At 36.2% G+C, this 15,726-nt stretch overlaps 1 protein-coding gene and 1 long non-coding RNA gene across 2 annotated transcripts in view; one reads left to right on the forward strand and one right to left on the reverse strand.

Moving 5' to 3' along the window:
* The window catches only part of LOC135274016 (uncharacterized), a 692,063-nt gene extending 689,367 nt beyond the window's left edge, over nucleotides 1-2,696 (reverse strand). Inside the window, exon 1 of the long non-coding RNA XR_010341813.1 lies at nucleotides 2,377-2,696. This is a non-coding gene — a long non-coding RNA (uncharacterized LOC135274016). The remainder of the gene's footprint in view (nucleotides 1-2,376) is intronic.
* A 180-nt stretch (nucleotides 2,697-2,876) lies between these two features.
* Nucleotides 2,877-15,726, forward strand: part of BMT2 (base methyltransferase of 25S rRNA 2 homolog) — a 101,715-nt gene continuing 88,865 nt past the window's right edge. Inside the window, exon 1 of the mRNA XM_012457004.2 lies at nucleotides 2,877-3,152. Within this exon, the coding sequence (XP_012312427.1) occupies nucleotides 2,993-3,152 (160 nt within the window). The 5' untranslated portion in view covers nucleotides 2,877-2,992. The remainder of the gene's footprint in view (nucleotides 3,153-15,726) is intronic.

Below are 15,726 nucleotides of genomic sequence, written 5' to 3' on the forward strand. Positions count from 1 at the left end.
AGAACTTTCAACCCAGAATTTCCTATCCAGCCAAACTAAGCTTTATGAGCGAAGGAAAAATTAAATCTTTTGCAAACAAACAAGTACTTAGAGAGTTCACCACCACCAGGCCTGCTTTACAAGAGCTTCTGAAAGAAGCACTATACATATAAAGGAACAACCAATATCAGCCTTTCCAAAAATACATCAAAAAGCAAAGAACTTTAACACAATAAAAAATTTACATCAACTAATGGGCAAAACAGCCAGCTAGCATCAAACGCCGCTATTAAACTTATATATATTTTAATTGGATAAAAAGCCAAAACCCATCGGTATGCTGCATCCGGGCCCATCTTACATGCAACAATACACAAAGACTCAGAGAGAAGGAGGAAGATTTACCAATCAAACAGAGAGCAAAAATAAACTAATAAACAAAAAGCAGGAGATGCAATTCTCGCCTCTGATAAAGTAGACTTTAAAGCAACAAAGATCAAAAGAGGCGAGGAATGACATTACATAGTGGCAAAAGGATCAATGCAACAAGAAGAGCTAACGATTCTATAGATCAACGAGATAGAAAATTAACAAGGATATTCAGGACTTGAACTCAGACCCGGAACAAGTAAACTTAATAAACATTTATAGAACTCTCCACTTCAAATACACAAAACATACATTACCACCTCACACCTATTCCAAAGGTGACTATATAATTGGAAGTAAATCACTCCTCAGTAATCGCATAGCATTTCATAGGTTTAAATTAAATATTGGTTGGCTGTTTGTTTGTTATCTTCTTCCCTTATTCCTTCCTGACTACATCATTAAGTATAATTATCAGTATAAAAGAGGTTTTCAATACCCATTACTAAATTGCATTCTAGCCTGAGCAAGAAAGCAATACTCCCATTCTCTCTCCCTCTTTCTTCTCCTTCTTCCTCCTCCCCATTCTCTCTCTCTCTTTCTCTTCCTTTTTCCTCCTTCCTATTCTCTCTCTCTCTCTCTCAAAAAAAAAAAAAAAAACATGATATTTACTGTAAATAGAAACCTGTCACACCACAGCAGGGGGTGGGGGGCGGGGAGAGTTGCTGATATTTTCCTGGGCATAGGATATGCTCATTGAATATGGCACCAAGCCTACTTCCTTCACTGAATCCATTTTACCAGCAATTAAGACAGTTGTTTCCCTTAAGTGGAAAATTCCATTACCATTCCTCAGCAACCTTAACAGATAGAAAACTTTTTATAATAATACTAATTACACAGGAGGAAAGTAGTTATAAAATTTCTTTTGTGTTGTGGTGGACAGTCAGTTGAAAAAAAATTGCCTTTAGAAAACTCTGTTTCTCAGGACATGTTGACCTATACCGCATTTGAATTCATGCATCTTTAAAATAAAATCTGGCTGTTCAATTGTTATTTCTCGAGTTGCTTCTCAAGAAAGTGAGAAGTCAAAAAGTAATTTTAAAAGATAGGAATCTTCAATCTGCTTGAAAAATGACAACTAGATTGTCTTAAATAAGTTCCTTTTATTTATTCCTATGCTAATATTTTAAGTTAAATATTATTATCAATCAGAATAGCTAGTGACGAAACAGCTGGAAATTCCACATATTTACTAAAAATAGACATCTTTTAAAAATCTCATTAATGACTGTAAATTGTAATACCTACCTTTGGTAAGAGTGCAATGAAATAATCTACATGTACTATTGGACATGGCATAAACTGCTACTATCTTTCAGAAAAGGCAATTTCACAATATACATCAAAAGCCTAACATGTTTGACCCTTTGCTTCAGAAACTGAACATGTAGTTTAGCCTGATGGAATGTATAATTAAAGAAATGGAACCAACATCTGCAATGGGGAAGTGGTCCACAATCCAACACAATTCATTAGGGGCTCTCTCAGTCTATTGAATCTCTGACACTCCAGCAGCCAAATTACCACTTCAGGAGCTAACGCGGTCTACCTCGCTCCAGAGAGCAGTGTTCCACCTTTCTGGAACAGAAGTCAACAATCACGTTCCCCAAGAGAAGGAAAAGAAGTGGAGGAGGATGAACAGGTCGCCAAACCCACTTAGGCACACTCCGCATAGACTAACCCTCCAGCTTAAAGGGCAGGAGGTCACCTGAGCCGACCATAAAAGTTCAGAGTGCTGATGCGAGTAAGACCAGGGCAGGCTGCTTATTAACACTATGGCCACTACAAAAGTTCTTGAGGGCATCTGCTTTGAGTTTTCTACCGTTCCTTATTGTCCTCCTGCATCTCCTGTTGCTTTTCTTGGCCCTCTCCTTTACGCATTTTCTACGTCCTTCGCTTAGCAGTAGTACTGCAGGCATTAACCCTGGTCGGCCTGAGAATTAAATCAGCTTTTGGTAGCCATACCTCTCCTTGAGCCTTAGAAAGCTTGTGTGCTTGAGTTCCCTGAAGTGTAACGTCATCTCAAAGAGCAAGTAACTAAAGGTGACAAGGTGTAGCGAAGGTTCAAGCAGACGACCCTGGCCGTGTCGCAACAAATTTTAAAGCGTAGAGGGTAAAAATGATGGAAGACATCAGAGAGCTGGGCTGTAAAAAATTACAAACTAAGCAAACTAAGACGCGCAGGCGCGTCGCTCACAGCTGGTCTCCCGAGGCCCGGCCACAGCGCCTGCGCACAGAATCCGGGGAAGATGGGGGAGACAGGAGCACTCAGGCCTAGAGCTCCCACTGCCTCAGGCTCCCTACCCCCGCAAGCTCCGCCTCCGCCAGCTGCTCGCCTTCCCAAACAACCGGGATCGCCGCCGGCACTTTTCGCCCATTGGCCCTTAGCCTTTTCCGTTTCCGCCCAGCCCTCCAAAATCCACCAATAAGATCGCATTTTCAAGTGAGGGTCCACCTCTAAGGCTGTCGCTCTGGCTCTTCTGGCTCCTCCGGCTGCTGCCTCCGCTGCTCCCTCCTCCTTCCCCACCTCCTCCGTCAGGGGAGAGTCTTCGGGGGCCTGAGGGGCGGCGGCGGCGGCGATATGGAGCCCGGGGCCGGCGGTCGAAGTACTGCTCGTGGGCAGAGGGCCGGGCACCCGAACACTCTGCCGCCCCGGGAGCAGGAACGGAAACTGGAGCAGGAGAAGCTCTCCGGTGTGGTGAAGAGCGTCCACCGGCGGCTCCGCAAGAAGTACCGAGAAGGTAAACAGCGCGCTGAGCGAGGGGGGAAGGGGAGGCCTCATTACCCCCAATCCCTTGTCACCTCTTCCCTCCTTCAGAGAGGCCACCATTAAAACCTAAAGGATCTGCACGTCCTCCCAGCCGCTGCCGCTCTCCTGGGCCTGGTCGGAGCCCCCTAGTCGGCGTCCGACGCGCTCCGCCCCGCCCCCTTTTCTTTGAGGGCCCTTCGGGAGAGTTCTAGGCCTGTAAAGGAATTGAGTCCCCACCCCAGCCAACCCCCTGTTCCCAGCCGGGGTGCTGAGGTTGTTGTCACGACACACACAAACACATATATGCTCACAGAAGAAGGTGGGTGGGGGTCGCTCTTTACAAGAAACGCCAAGGTAAAACCAGACAGGTAAAATCCGTTTATAAAAGACGAAAAGAAGCCTGAGTTGTGTCTCACTCCTTTACGCTTGACCTGCCGGCTGTACCATTTGCTTCCTCGTCAGACCCGCTTCCTAGTACTTCATTCCTACAGCCATGCCGAGCCTTCCTCGCGTAGGCTTCCAGGGCTGCGAAGTCAGCAGGCCTTTTAGCTGACTGGACTTCACATTGTTAAAAGGGGACACGGGCTACACCCGTGGCCCCCACCCCCAATTTGTAAATATTGGTCTTACTGTTTACTTAGGCAGGTGAGGAAGAGATCTGGGCACGTTCTGAAAATACCGTTTAGATTTGAAGCCTCCTAAAGACACAGGCGGATGAAGCCCACCCTCGGCTTCCTTGGAGGGGGTTCCGGTTCTGTGCCTGAGAAGTGTTTACAGTTGGAGTCTACAGTTATCTTTGGTATCATTAAATATAGGCTTTTCTACACAGCTATTTTATAAGATCTTGACAGTGAAAATTCTGTGTTTTCATAGGCTCGGAAGAGAGACTTCTCTTAAGTATCAAAATGTGGATAGCGTTCCACTGGTTCTCGTTTTAGACTGAAAAGTCAGCAGCCTTCTGGTGTTAGTCCTATACTTAGTTAATTTAGGATTAGAAGGAAAATTATGGCAGTGAAAGAACAGAGACATGTAAGGTCATGTTACTGCTGATTTATACACACGTTTCAACTATCTCGAAAGTTAAAACTAAGTAGCCTTTGTTCTTTTGAATGTAATTGATATATTTCTTTTTTCAAACTTTAAAGATTTCTTTCCTTAGCAAATCAAGCCTAGCTTCTAGTAGAGGCTGCTTAAATAGTCATCCCCAAATGCGACTTGTAGTTATTTAACAGAAAGCAGTAGAGTCTTATCAGACTACTTAAGATGTTGAAATATGTTTTTTGAAAGAATGCTACCCAAACCTACAATTTAGTCAATAAAATGAGTAGTTACCATAGCAACAACTGCATCATTCTTGATATTCAAAGAATGCTCTTACGTAATGGCATTCACTGTAGATTTTATGTTATTTGGAGAAATTAGGAAATAAATGGACACACTTTCCTGCAATTTATCCTACTATTTTGTACAAATTTAACTACGTGTATCTTTTTAAAGAGAAAAATGACTAGCATAGGATTCCATTTCTATTTTTACCTTTTAATAATTTCATTATTCATTATTTTTTCATAAATGAGTAGATTCCACTCAAATTAACACACTAATATGTCATCTCTTCAAGTGCTATTTATATGTGCTTAGTTCCCACATGTTTAAACATGTTTTAAGCCTGAATATTAACCACAGGAACCTGTGTTTATCATGAGAATTGGTAGTTGGAAGTTACCAGAGCTGGAATAGATACATGGAGTTCATAAGTAAATTATCTAGTATGCTTCTGGGGAAGTAAAGGCCTGGCAGTCTAAACATTTGAATGAGACTGTTCTTTAGGCATTTTAATGCCCTGAATTTCACTAGTGGTCTAGACTTCTCCAGGCTTTGCTTGAATAATACACAAAGCCCTATCAGTGAATTGGCAGAATAAGTGATCATAATCAGTATGGTCTTTCTACCTTTATTTCTGACATATAGGCTAAATATTAGTGGTTTAAAAAAAAAGCCATCTGTGAAAAAACTGCACATAATAATACCAAGGAAATAATTTTTAGTGTTTTACTTTGAGGACTTAGTATTGTGCTGATGGTCCCCAGTCTGTGAACATATTTTACAAGTTCATTTGCAAGTCAGCTATTATCGTAATCTAAAGAGTGCTTAAGTGCTAGATCAGCCTGCAAAGGCCTATTTAATCAGTAACATACCTGAACTATAGCACCAATAACTATGAAAACTGTACTCCTTTTATCACTATTTTTCTACCAGCAAACACAGTGAAAATTCCAGCTTAGGATCGTGGAGTTTTAGACTAGAAAGAACTTTTTGCATTTAGCAGTGATTCCCAAACATGGCTGATCCGCAGATTCAACTGGGTGCCTTTTAGAAAATTCCTGTGTTCTACTTCAGATCTATAGTTTCAGATCCCTATTAGGAACTGGAAATTGTCAGCCAGATTTTATAGTGGTGATCTAATAGCTTCTTCATTTTACAGATGAGTGAGCTGATTCCCAAAAAGATTAAAATAACTTCGAGACACTTTTGTAGTTCATTATTAATACTATACGTATTTTATGGAAATAATATAGATTCCCCCCCACCTCCAAACCTGATATTAGTGACTCCAGATGTTAGAATAGGAGGGAAAATGGGAAGCAGGAAGTGGCCCTAGAACTTTCATTAGGAGAAAGGATATAAATTGATGGGAATAGATCCGTAGGATAGGTATGATTCGCTGAGTTGGAGCTATGCTAGGTGAGGATTTTTTTAGGGAGACGGCAGGGAAGGAAATAAGTTAGAGTGGAATAGAAAGGAGGCAAAACAGCCAATGAATATTAAGGACAGGAGTGAGGACTAGATAATGACTGTGAGATTGGAGAACAGAGCCTTCTCTTCCCTAATCTCTAGTAGCAGAATTGAAAACAAAACAGGAAAAAGAATGAAAATAAGTTTTTTTTGTTTGTTTTCGCTGTGATAATAATTGGGTTTTTTTTTTTTTTTTTTTTTTTTTAACTGTTCTCCGTCCATTTGCCCAACTGATGCTAGTTGATGGTGATGAGTAGGCTTGGGGTGGGGAAGGGTGGACAGAGTTGTAAAGAGTAGCAGGTAGGTTTAATGCACTCTTTGTTTACTGCGTTTTCCCTCCCTACTTTATGGCCTGTCCTGTGGCACCACTTAGGAGATTCTGTGCCAGTTCGTCTAAGAATAAAGTGAGAACTGGAGATAAAGGTGTATTCCAGGCAGCACCTGTATCTGTAGCAGTTACTAAAAAGAAATGCTTAGCATTGGTGATGAGAAGGGGTATTTCTGGTGTCTGCCATTGACAGTTAAGGGGTAGTCTTTTAAAGTGAGGTTATATAAATGGAAATATGTTTGCACATATAGGTGTTTTCTGTCTTTGCTATACATAATTTTTAAAATTTGACCTCCATGTAAACTAAAAATATTTTAGTATAAGCGTTATAGACTGCTTTTTTAATTGGAAAAAAACAGCTAGTTTTGCTTTTCAAACAGGAACTTCATTATTTAATCAGATGAGCCTGACAAGTATGTATCAAATCAAGAACTGAAGTAGAGCCATGTGTGTTTTTGGTTGTCTTTATATGATACACATGAACCCATTCCTATAAAGATTGCTTTTATGCCGGCATTTCTCTTTCTAAACTTAAAGCATTCATGTAAAAATTCATGAAAGAAAATGTAAAAGGCTGCAGTTGGCAGGAGTAATATTACACTTTTCCTTACATTTAGTTTTGATTTTTTTCATCTATCTTGTGAATATCTTTGGGACATTTTATCAACTTATTCAATCCCTGAATTTACTTATTTTACATACCAAACAAACTTAAAACAGTTTATCACATAAACACCTGCAGCTTATAAATCAATCACAATAAAATAAAAAATATGTATTAAAAGAGGTATTCTTAAGATCATGGAATTAGGTGGCGATCTTAACAGGTGAATTAGAATAGCAGTGTAGGATAAGCTGAAAAATATATTTGTGACTATTCTCCAACAAACATTTGAAATGAAAATTATGGGGGAAGGAGAAGAACCTTTGAATTACGATCATTTTGAACCAAAAAGTCAAAAAATAAGAGAATGCATGTAATGTTTGTGTTTTTCCAGGAACAAAGTTTTAAAGTTGTATTAAAACTTTTGCTCTGTTTTCGAATCAGAAAGCTTTCGAATTACGATCATTTTGAACCAAAAAGTCAAAAAATAAGAGAATGCATGTAATGTTTGTGTTTTTCCAGGAACAAAGTTTTAAAGTTGTTTTAAAACTTTTGCTCTGTTTTCGAATCAGAAAGCTTTTTCTGATAGAATATTTGCCTGATCAGTAAAATAAATAAGGTGAAGTTGTCCACTGAAGGTCCTGTTAAATTTGCACTAGGAGAGTTTGAATCACCATTCCCAAGAGAAGAAAAAACAATGAAAAGAGTTCAATAATCAGTAATACTAAAAGATAAACAGACCATTTATATAGTCAGTTCAATGAAGGGCATGTAGGTATACAATGTACATTAGTATTTAGCTATTTGATTTTCTTATGCCTTGTCACAAAGACTAATAATCTTTTTAGGGATTTTTTTATAGTTGAAAAGATAAACTAGATACCAAAAGCATTGGCGCAGATTCCTTGATTGTTTACTGGAAAATTTGTTTAATGGAAAATAAACCCACAAACGTAGCGGTTCTTGGCCTTGGTTTCACATCAGTATCATCTTTGAAACTTTATTGAACACAGACATCTGTATATGTAAAAGCTTCCAGAGTACACAGTGGACAAAGAGGTTGAGGAACAGTTATTGCAGTAGGAGGAATCTAGGCGAAAGGCTTTTATACTAACCTGATCTAAAGTTAATAATGGTATAAACAACAGTAGTGATGATGAAAATAGAAGACAGAGACTTTGAAGATCAGAATACACAGTTTTAGTGAAAGTAAAGAAGGGTCCAAAATGATGCCAATATTTCTTTCCTGGGAAAATGTATGTAGCTATTAGCATAACTTTGGAAATAGTAGGGGTTGGAGGCAAGAGGAACAGGGTAGTCAGGCAGATTGGTTTATCATAGGGATAGTAGTATTGATTTAGTTTGCAATGTATCCTTTGGAAATTTAGGATTTGGAAGTCCTCTATGTGGAGGTTGAAGCTTTGAGGCAAGTAAACTGCACAGTGGAGTAATGATAATCTAGAACTGAGGACAGGTCCTTGGAAGACTCCAGTAGTTAGGGTTTGGAAGAAGAAAGTGGTACTACCACAGAACACAAGGAATACTTCCAGGGATTGGGTGTTTGCTATGCTGGGTACCAACATAGTAGTAGAACTATATCTGCTGCCATTTATGATTAATTTACATTAGAGTGAAGATGTTCATAATGACAGCCTAAAGTCCTCAAGAAAAGGTAAAATTACGTTTACTATAATATTGCTTAAGAAAATACTGATTTGCTTTGATTTTGAGAGTCCCAGTCTTTCAAAATCAAACAAAATCAGTATTTTCAGTTGGATTTGGTGCAGTTGTTTTCTTTAGTAAGTATATATTATGTTTGCAGCTTTAAAGCATCTAATGTTCTTAAAATGTTAGTGGGCTCCAAAATCTTCTGGTGAACTTTTTAAAATGCTGATTCTTAGGTCCCCAGAAAGCAGTTTGGTGGATCTGAGATTGGGGCCCAGGAATCTGCATATTTAATATTCCTTATGTGATTCTGATGCAGGTGATCATTAAAGCACTTTTTGAGAAAACATTGAACTAAAATTTTTCTGTTGCAAAGAAAAGCAGGGAACTTTACTAAGAATTTACTTGTCCTAGGAGTTCTAATTGTTTTTCACATTCATTCCTTACTCATGTGCCTATGAAATACTTATTTCTGTAATAAAAATACAGTATACAGAACATAACATTAGTTGAGATAACTGAATGAGTTAATGATTTTTCAATAATAGATATTCTCGCTACACCACTGTGTAAAGAGCTACTTGTTTTTAAAGTCACACTATAAGAAGTTGTCTTTAAATTTCTTCATTGATAGTTTTGACATATTTTCATATCAGTTTTCCATTTCTATACTGTCTAAATAAGTCAGGCACATTTGTCGCATAGTTCCTCTTACAATCATCACTTCTTGCAGTATTTTTGTTAATTTACTAGAGCAATCTCATACATTGTTCACTTTTGATGATTAAGTTGAGACTTTCCCTCGTTATCATAAGTACTTTTGGAACTTCTGTTTTTATTATTCCTTTCTAATTAGCAAAAGCAACAGGATCCCTACCCTCTTCAAGTAACATAAATAATAGAGGTGTTAACTGTAGCTATTCCTTCTTCATGTCTTCAGGGTAGCCTTAAGGATTGGATGGCTCCTGGGCATTATCCCTTCCCCTCTTCCTTCTGTAAAATTTTCTAAAATGTTCCTCTTTAAATCAGAAGTAATTATATACAGGAATCTTAGCAGCATAATGTTTTTTAACAACTTTAAATCTAGATTATTAAGGATTATGGCTTAGAGTCTGATCTTCAGGCCTCTTTTGAAATGACCTCTTCATGGTTGATCTTTTAGGCCAATTTATTATAATGTAAACTCTTGAAGCAAAGATCTGGGTTTTTATTAATCATCACTACCCCATCCCCACAAACACAGTTGTGTACAGCACCTAGCACAGTATCCTACATAAGTAAGTGCCCCTACATAAGTGCCCCTCTTACCTTGTGCTTCCATAGCGCAATTGTGCCTACCTTTATGGTATTTATAAGTTACCAGTTGGTTTGTCTGTTTTTCCCACTAAACTTAGTTCCTTGAGTAAAACTCTGCCTTTTATCTCTATAGCCTTAGTACATAGCACCAGGCCTTGTAGATTTAAGGCACACACACAAAGGAAGCTAATATAAATATTTCCAGATAGTTGAGTTTAATCTTTTTATATTCATAACTTTAAAACTTTAAGTTTTGGATACCCATCTTTTCTAAAAAAAGTTTATGCTCATGTCTTCTTAAATTGAGTATATTAGATTAATTTTACCCTTTTTTAAATGATCCAAGTTATTCTGAATATCATTCTATTTTTCTATAAATATAATGGTAAATATATCCTTACATCCATTACAGTAGCTTTGTTTTCATAAGGATGTTTTAGTGGCTATAATGTATGTCTCTCTCTATGTTGGTAATATGGTAATAGTTTTGTGTATTTGTTTATATTTACAGATAAAAATTTTGCAACCCCAATATCAGTCTCTTAAATTTGAAGTGAAATTTATACTGGTTACAAAATCTAACATCTGAGAACCACTAAACTATACTGATTTATTGTGCTTTAAGTGTAGATATGCTAATACTCATTGCTTTAGTTATTTTAGAATAGATGGTTAATCCTCATGCATTTAGAGTAACTTCTGAGTATCTATTTCCATTTATATAGAAATTAGGATAAGGTTTTTTAATTCAACTTAAGAAAATTAAGTTCCAAAAGACTGTTCATAACTCCTTTTGTTCGAAAGTTGAAAGTTAAACTAAGCAAGTGCTCTGTGTGGTCATAGACCCATCTGTGAAGTTCACGTTCACAAGGGAATAACATGTTGTTGACATTGGTTCTGATTTTTCTTGAATTCTTTCCATCTCCCTAATAGGATGTGTTCAGAGACTTGCATTTTGGGTTAAGTAGTTTTATCATTGATACGTTATAATAAAAGGCTGTTCCAAGAATATAAGATACACCATGAGCCAATGTTTGTAGACATTAAGTTTAACCCTGCATTTTTTTTTTTTTTTTTTTTTTAACTAAATTAGACTCTTAAGTCTGAAGCCCCCTGCTCTATCTATTATTTGGCCAGGCATTTAAGTTCACAACCCTGCCATACAGCATTGGTTTTGAGCCCTAGCTACACATTGGATTCATCAGGAGAGTGTTAAAATAAATGACCAGTTGCTACTCCAGACCAATTAAATGAAACTTCTGGGTGATTCCAGTGTGCACCCAGAATTGGCAGCCAGAGTTGAGAACCACTGCCAGAAATCTAACAAATAATGCAGTTGCAGAGGCTAAATAACTGTATTTGACTGACAAAAGACCATTTGTTTATAGTTAGTAGAGTCTGTGTACTTTCCTCTATTGCAAAGCTTTGCTCATATCCATAAAAGTTCATGAATTAAAAACTTATGAAGAGAAGCAGAGTTTGTGGTTAGGAGCATGACTTTAGCTTTTGACTACCAGGTTTGTTGTGTAATCTTGGAAGTTACTTAATCAATTTACTTCCGTTTCCTCATCAGTAAAATAAAATATCTACCTCAATGGATTGATATTATAATTAAATGAGATAATATTTGAAAAACATTTACAACAACATTTGGCACATAGAAAACACATTAAGCTTGTAAAATACAGAAATTTAAAAATAACAGCTCTTATATCTGTAGCTATACTGCTTCAATGCATTTAGGGACTATGACATTAAAGATTGGATGGCTCCTGGAATTTTTAACCTACACTGTTCTGTAGTCTTCTCAGTATTAGAATGACTTTTTCTTTTCTTTTCTTTTTCTTTTTTTTCTTTTTTTGCCCTCTTTTGCTGTTTATGTTTCTAAGTTTTTATATGAAAAATCCAACCTTTTTAGCACATCAGAATATGAGTGGTATTTTCCTCCCACATTAGAGAAATGACTGTTTATAGCATGTTGGCTATAAGATGCAGGTTTTCAAACTTTTTGTTTTCTGGTTACTTTTTTGGTTCTTAATCACCAAACATCTTGGATATTTTTTTTAATCCCCCTTTTAGATGTGTCACTGTATCAGGTGCTCAACAGCTGAGAAGACTGGTCTGCGTATGGTTTAACTATGTGAGACAATCTGAATTCTGAACATTTTGTTTTAATGCCTTGAAATGGTAGCTGGACTTGTTTCCACTTCGTCATGAGTTTCTTTACTTACCTCGTGTTAGAGAAAATGACTGTGAAAGGTACTTTGAAGTAGAATTTGGTAATCTGATCATCTACAGTTAAGGCATCTTAAGGCCAATAGGCAATATGCCTAAGTCAGAATCAAACAAATTGTTCTGAATTTCTTAAGGCCCATATATGCCTAAGTCAGAATCAAATAAATTGTTCTGAATTATAAAAGACTTTTGATGCTCATGTTTGCTTTTTTTGTTTTGCTATTTCAGAGAATTTCATGGCCCTCAAATGTAATGAAATATAATTTTAATTATGTAACATATGCCATGCTTGTTGCACATCATTTTTAAAAATTAAATTTATTGAGGTATGATTCATGTACAGTAAATTGTGTCTATTTAAAGTATATAATTCCATGAGTTTTGACAATGGATGCACCTCTGTAAAACCATTAACCACAATAAGGTATAGAATATTTCCATTACTGCCAAAATTTTCTCAGGCTTCTTTGCAGTCTCTCTTCTCAGTCCCACATATCTTTTCACTATGGATTCATCTCCATTTATTTTCATTTCTTAGCTATTGTGAGTAATGCTACAGTGAGTACAGGATTGCAGATATCTCTTTAACATACTGATTTCGTTTCTCTTGGATAAATACCCAGGAGTGGGATTACTGAATCATATAGTAGTTTTATTTTTAATTTTTTTAGGAACTTCCATAATGTTTTGGCTGTACTAATTTACATACCCAACACAAGTATACAGGATTCACTTTCCTCCACATCCTCGCCAACCCTTGTTATCTCTGGACTTTTTGATAATAGCCATCCTGACAGATGGGAGGTAGTATCTCATTGTGGTTTTAATTTTGCATTTCCCTGGTTAGTTATGTTGCACACCCTTTTATATACCCATTGGCCATTTTTTATATTGTCTTTGGAAAAATATCTATTCAGTCATTGCCCATTTTTTATTCAGATTATTTGGTTTTTTGCTATTCAGTTAACATGAGTTATATAACTTTTGGATATATATATATATATATATATATATATATATATATATATATATATAAAATGTGTGTTTGTGTGTGTGTGTGTGTGTGTGTGTGTGTGTGTGTGTGTATAAAAATATAATCTTTTGGATATTAACCCCGTATCAGATATATGGTTTGAAAATATATTCTTATCTTAAAATGACATCAGATTTGTACTTGCTAATTTTCTTATTTTCTGTGCTTTGTATGTTTTAAAAATGAGAATTATGATAGACTTATTGAAAAAAATAATACTATTTTGAATGTGTCTCTAAACATCACATGGTCCTGGCATGTAAAAATACGTTAACTTTGTCACCACCTATTCATTTTTTTCACATATAAGTAATTCTTTATCTATTTGGTGTTGTTACCATTCATTTCTCCTTGAGCTAATAAATTTTTCAAAAAGATCTATGTACTGCTATTAAAGAACTTAATGGATATGACTGGACTGTCAGCTGAAAGTTTTTCTTTTGACAGTAACGCAAAATGAAGAAGCCTTTTTAAATAAGCTTAAAACAATGGCCTCTGGGAAAATGACATTGAATTTATTGCTTTTCTGAACCTTGGAACTCTTGAAAAATTTAAATTTCTGCTTTTGAGTCACTACTACTTGCTGATAGCCATCAAATGTAGCTTGAATTTTATCTTAGCAAGTACTTTGATTTGTTTATAATTTTGGTGTTTTCTATCTTGTTTGAACATGATGAAAATTTAAATATTTTGTCCTCCATTGACTGAGCACCCTAATTAACTTCTGTAATTTATATAAATTATAAATCATAAGTAGTCTTTGCTTTTCCCTTTATACTTTCTAATGGGAAAATCACACCTAGTTTTAATAGACAACTTGTATAAATGAGTGACAGAGTGCCATAAGGATGGTAGATGGGGGAGGTGTAAGATGATCAAGTGGGAGGCAGATAAACCCTCTTGAAGAAAATATGAATTCAGTTACATGTTGAAGGAAAAAAAAATGCTATCCCAGATGACAGGAGAGAGGTTAATTCATAAAGGAAGAATAGTATCAACCCTAAAGAAATAGTTGAGGGATTCTTTTGAGTTTTGAACTATTTTAGAGCTGCGCTTCTGGTTGTTACATAGAGCAAAAATACTCTTTTTGTGTATGTGTGTGTGAGACAGAGTCTCGCTCTGTAACCCTGGCTGGAATGTAGTGATGTGATCTCAGGCCACTGCAACCTCTGCTTCCCGAGTCCCAGTTCAAGCAATTCTCCTGCCACAGCCTCCCGGGTAGCTGGGATTACAGGCGCACACCACCACACCTGGCTAATTTTTTTTTTTATTTTTAGTAGAGACGGGGTTTCACCAGGTTGGCCAGGCTGGTCTTGAGCTCCTGACCCCGTGATCCACTTGCCTTGACCTCCCAAAGTGCTGGGATTACAGGCATGAGCCACCCACCTGACCCGCAAAAATACTTTTAAACTCATTTCCTTGTACTTGTTTTTTAGAAAGGCGGTTACAGTGTAATAATATCTTAATCACAAAGTTATTAAAAATGGAATTCTTTTTAAATTAATGAATGTGCTATTCTTTCCTAGTTATCATTGTCTTTTTATTAGTAGCTTTTAATGTATTTTTTAGTTGTGACATACAATGTTTTTGAAGGTGAGTTTAGTCAATGCAGTAATCATGGTATTTGATATAAGATCAAGATTCAGAATAATTTGGTTCACTGATTTTCACATTGAACTTGGTTTGGCAATTTTAAGTTGGCATCACTCATGTTTAAAATTATAAATTTGTTTTTTAAAATCGGTGTTTAAAAAAATTTAAATGTTATGAGAATATAGTAAATAGAAGTCATGTTAATGTGAACTTTGTTCTAGAATTTTGTGAGACAATCATATGACCATCTTTTAGACTAGGCAGAGCTTTATGGTGATTTTAAAATTATATATTTGAAGAAATGATTACTGATTTTCTCTCTATTATTTATTCTTTTACTTTGACCCTAAAATGTTTATTAACTATAATAATAATTTCAAGCTAGGCTATAGAGTATATATTTTTAAACTGCTTTCTAAAGATAATTTTTGAATTCTCTGTAGTTGGTCAAAGTAAAATGTGCATACCCATTGCAGATTTTGTTCTTCACGCCTCCTTTCCCCCTTGGACCTATCTCTGTCTCTTTCTCTCACTTTTAAGACACATGTATTTTTTCTAGAATACCTATGAAGAAATGGGTAAGAAAATGAGTTCTTAATCACAACGATTTTGAGTCATTTACAGATCCCATTATATTAAAATAAATCATAAGGCTAATTATTAATTCATTGAGCCTTCTGATTGAACTTAAAGTCCTAAATGTTTCTTACCGTGTATTGACTAGACCTTTTATGCAAACTTCAGGAAGTTCTAGCTCCTGATTTACATTTCAATAATGAAAAAAATATTGTCCTTTTAAATAATGTATCTTTTAATTATTAGTTGACCTCATAACTAAGTGATAACAAATCCTTAAAATTGAGTTTAAATATATTCTTTGTATATACAGTTTGACTGAGTTGGTAGAGGAGTTTTAAATATGTATACTAGGCACTGGTGGACCTTAACATTTTTTGGATTTTAGAATCTGAATGATAGATTACTTTGATAGGCACTGGTGAACCTTAACATTTTTT

Source organism: Aotus nancymaae, unplaced genomic scaffold (genome assembly GCF_030222135.1).
Source record: "Aotus nancymaae isolate 86718 unplaced genomic scaffold, 86718_ANA_hifiasm-v0.15.2.pri h1tg000002l, whole genome shotgun sequence".
Classification (NCBI taxonomy): domain Eukaryota; kingdom Metazoa; phylum Chordata; class Mammalia; order Primates; family Aotidae; genus Aotus; species Aotus nancymaae.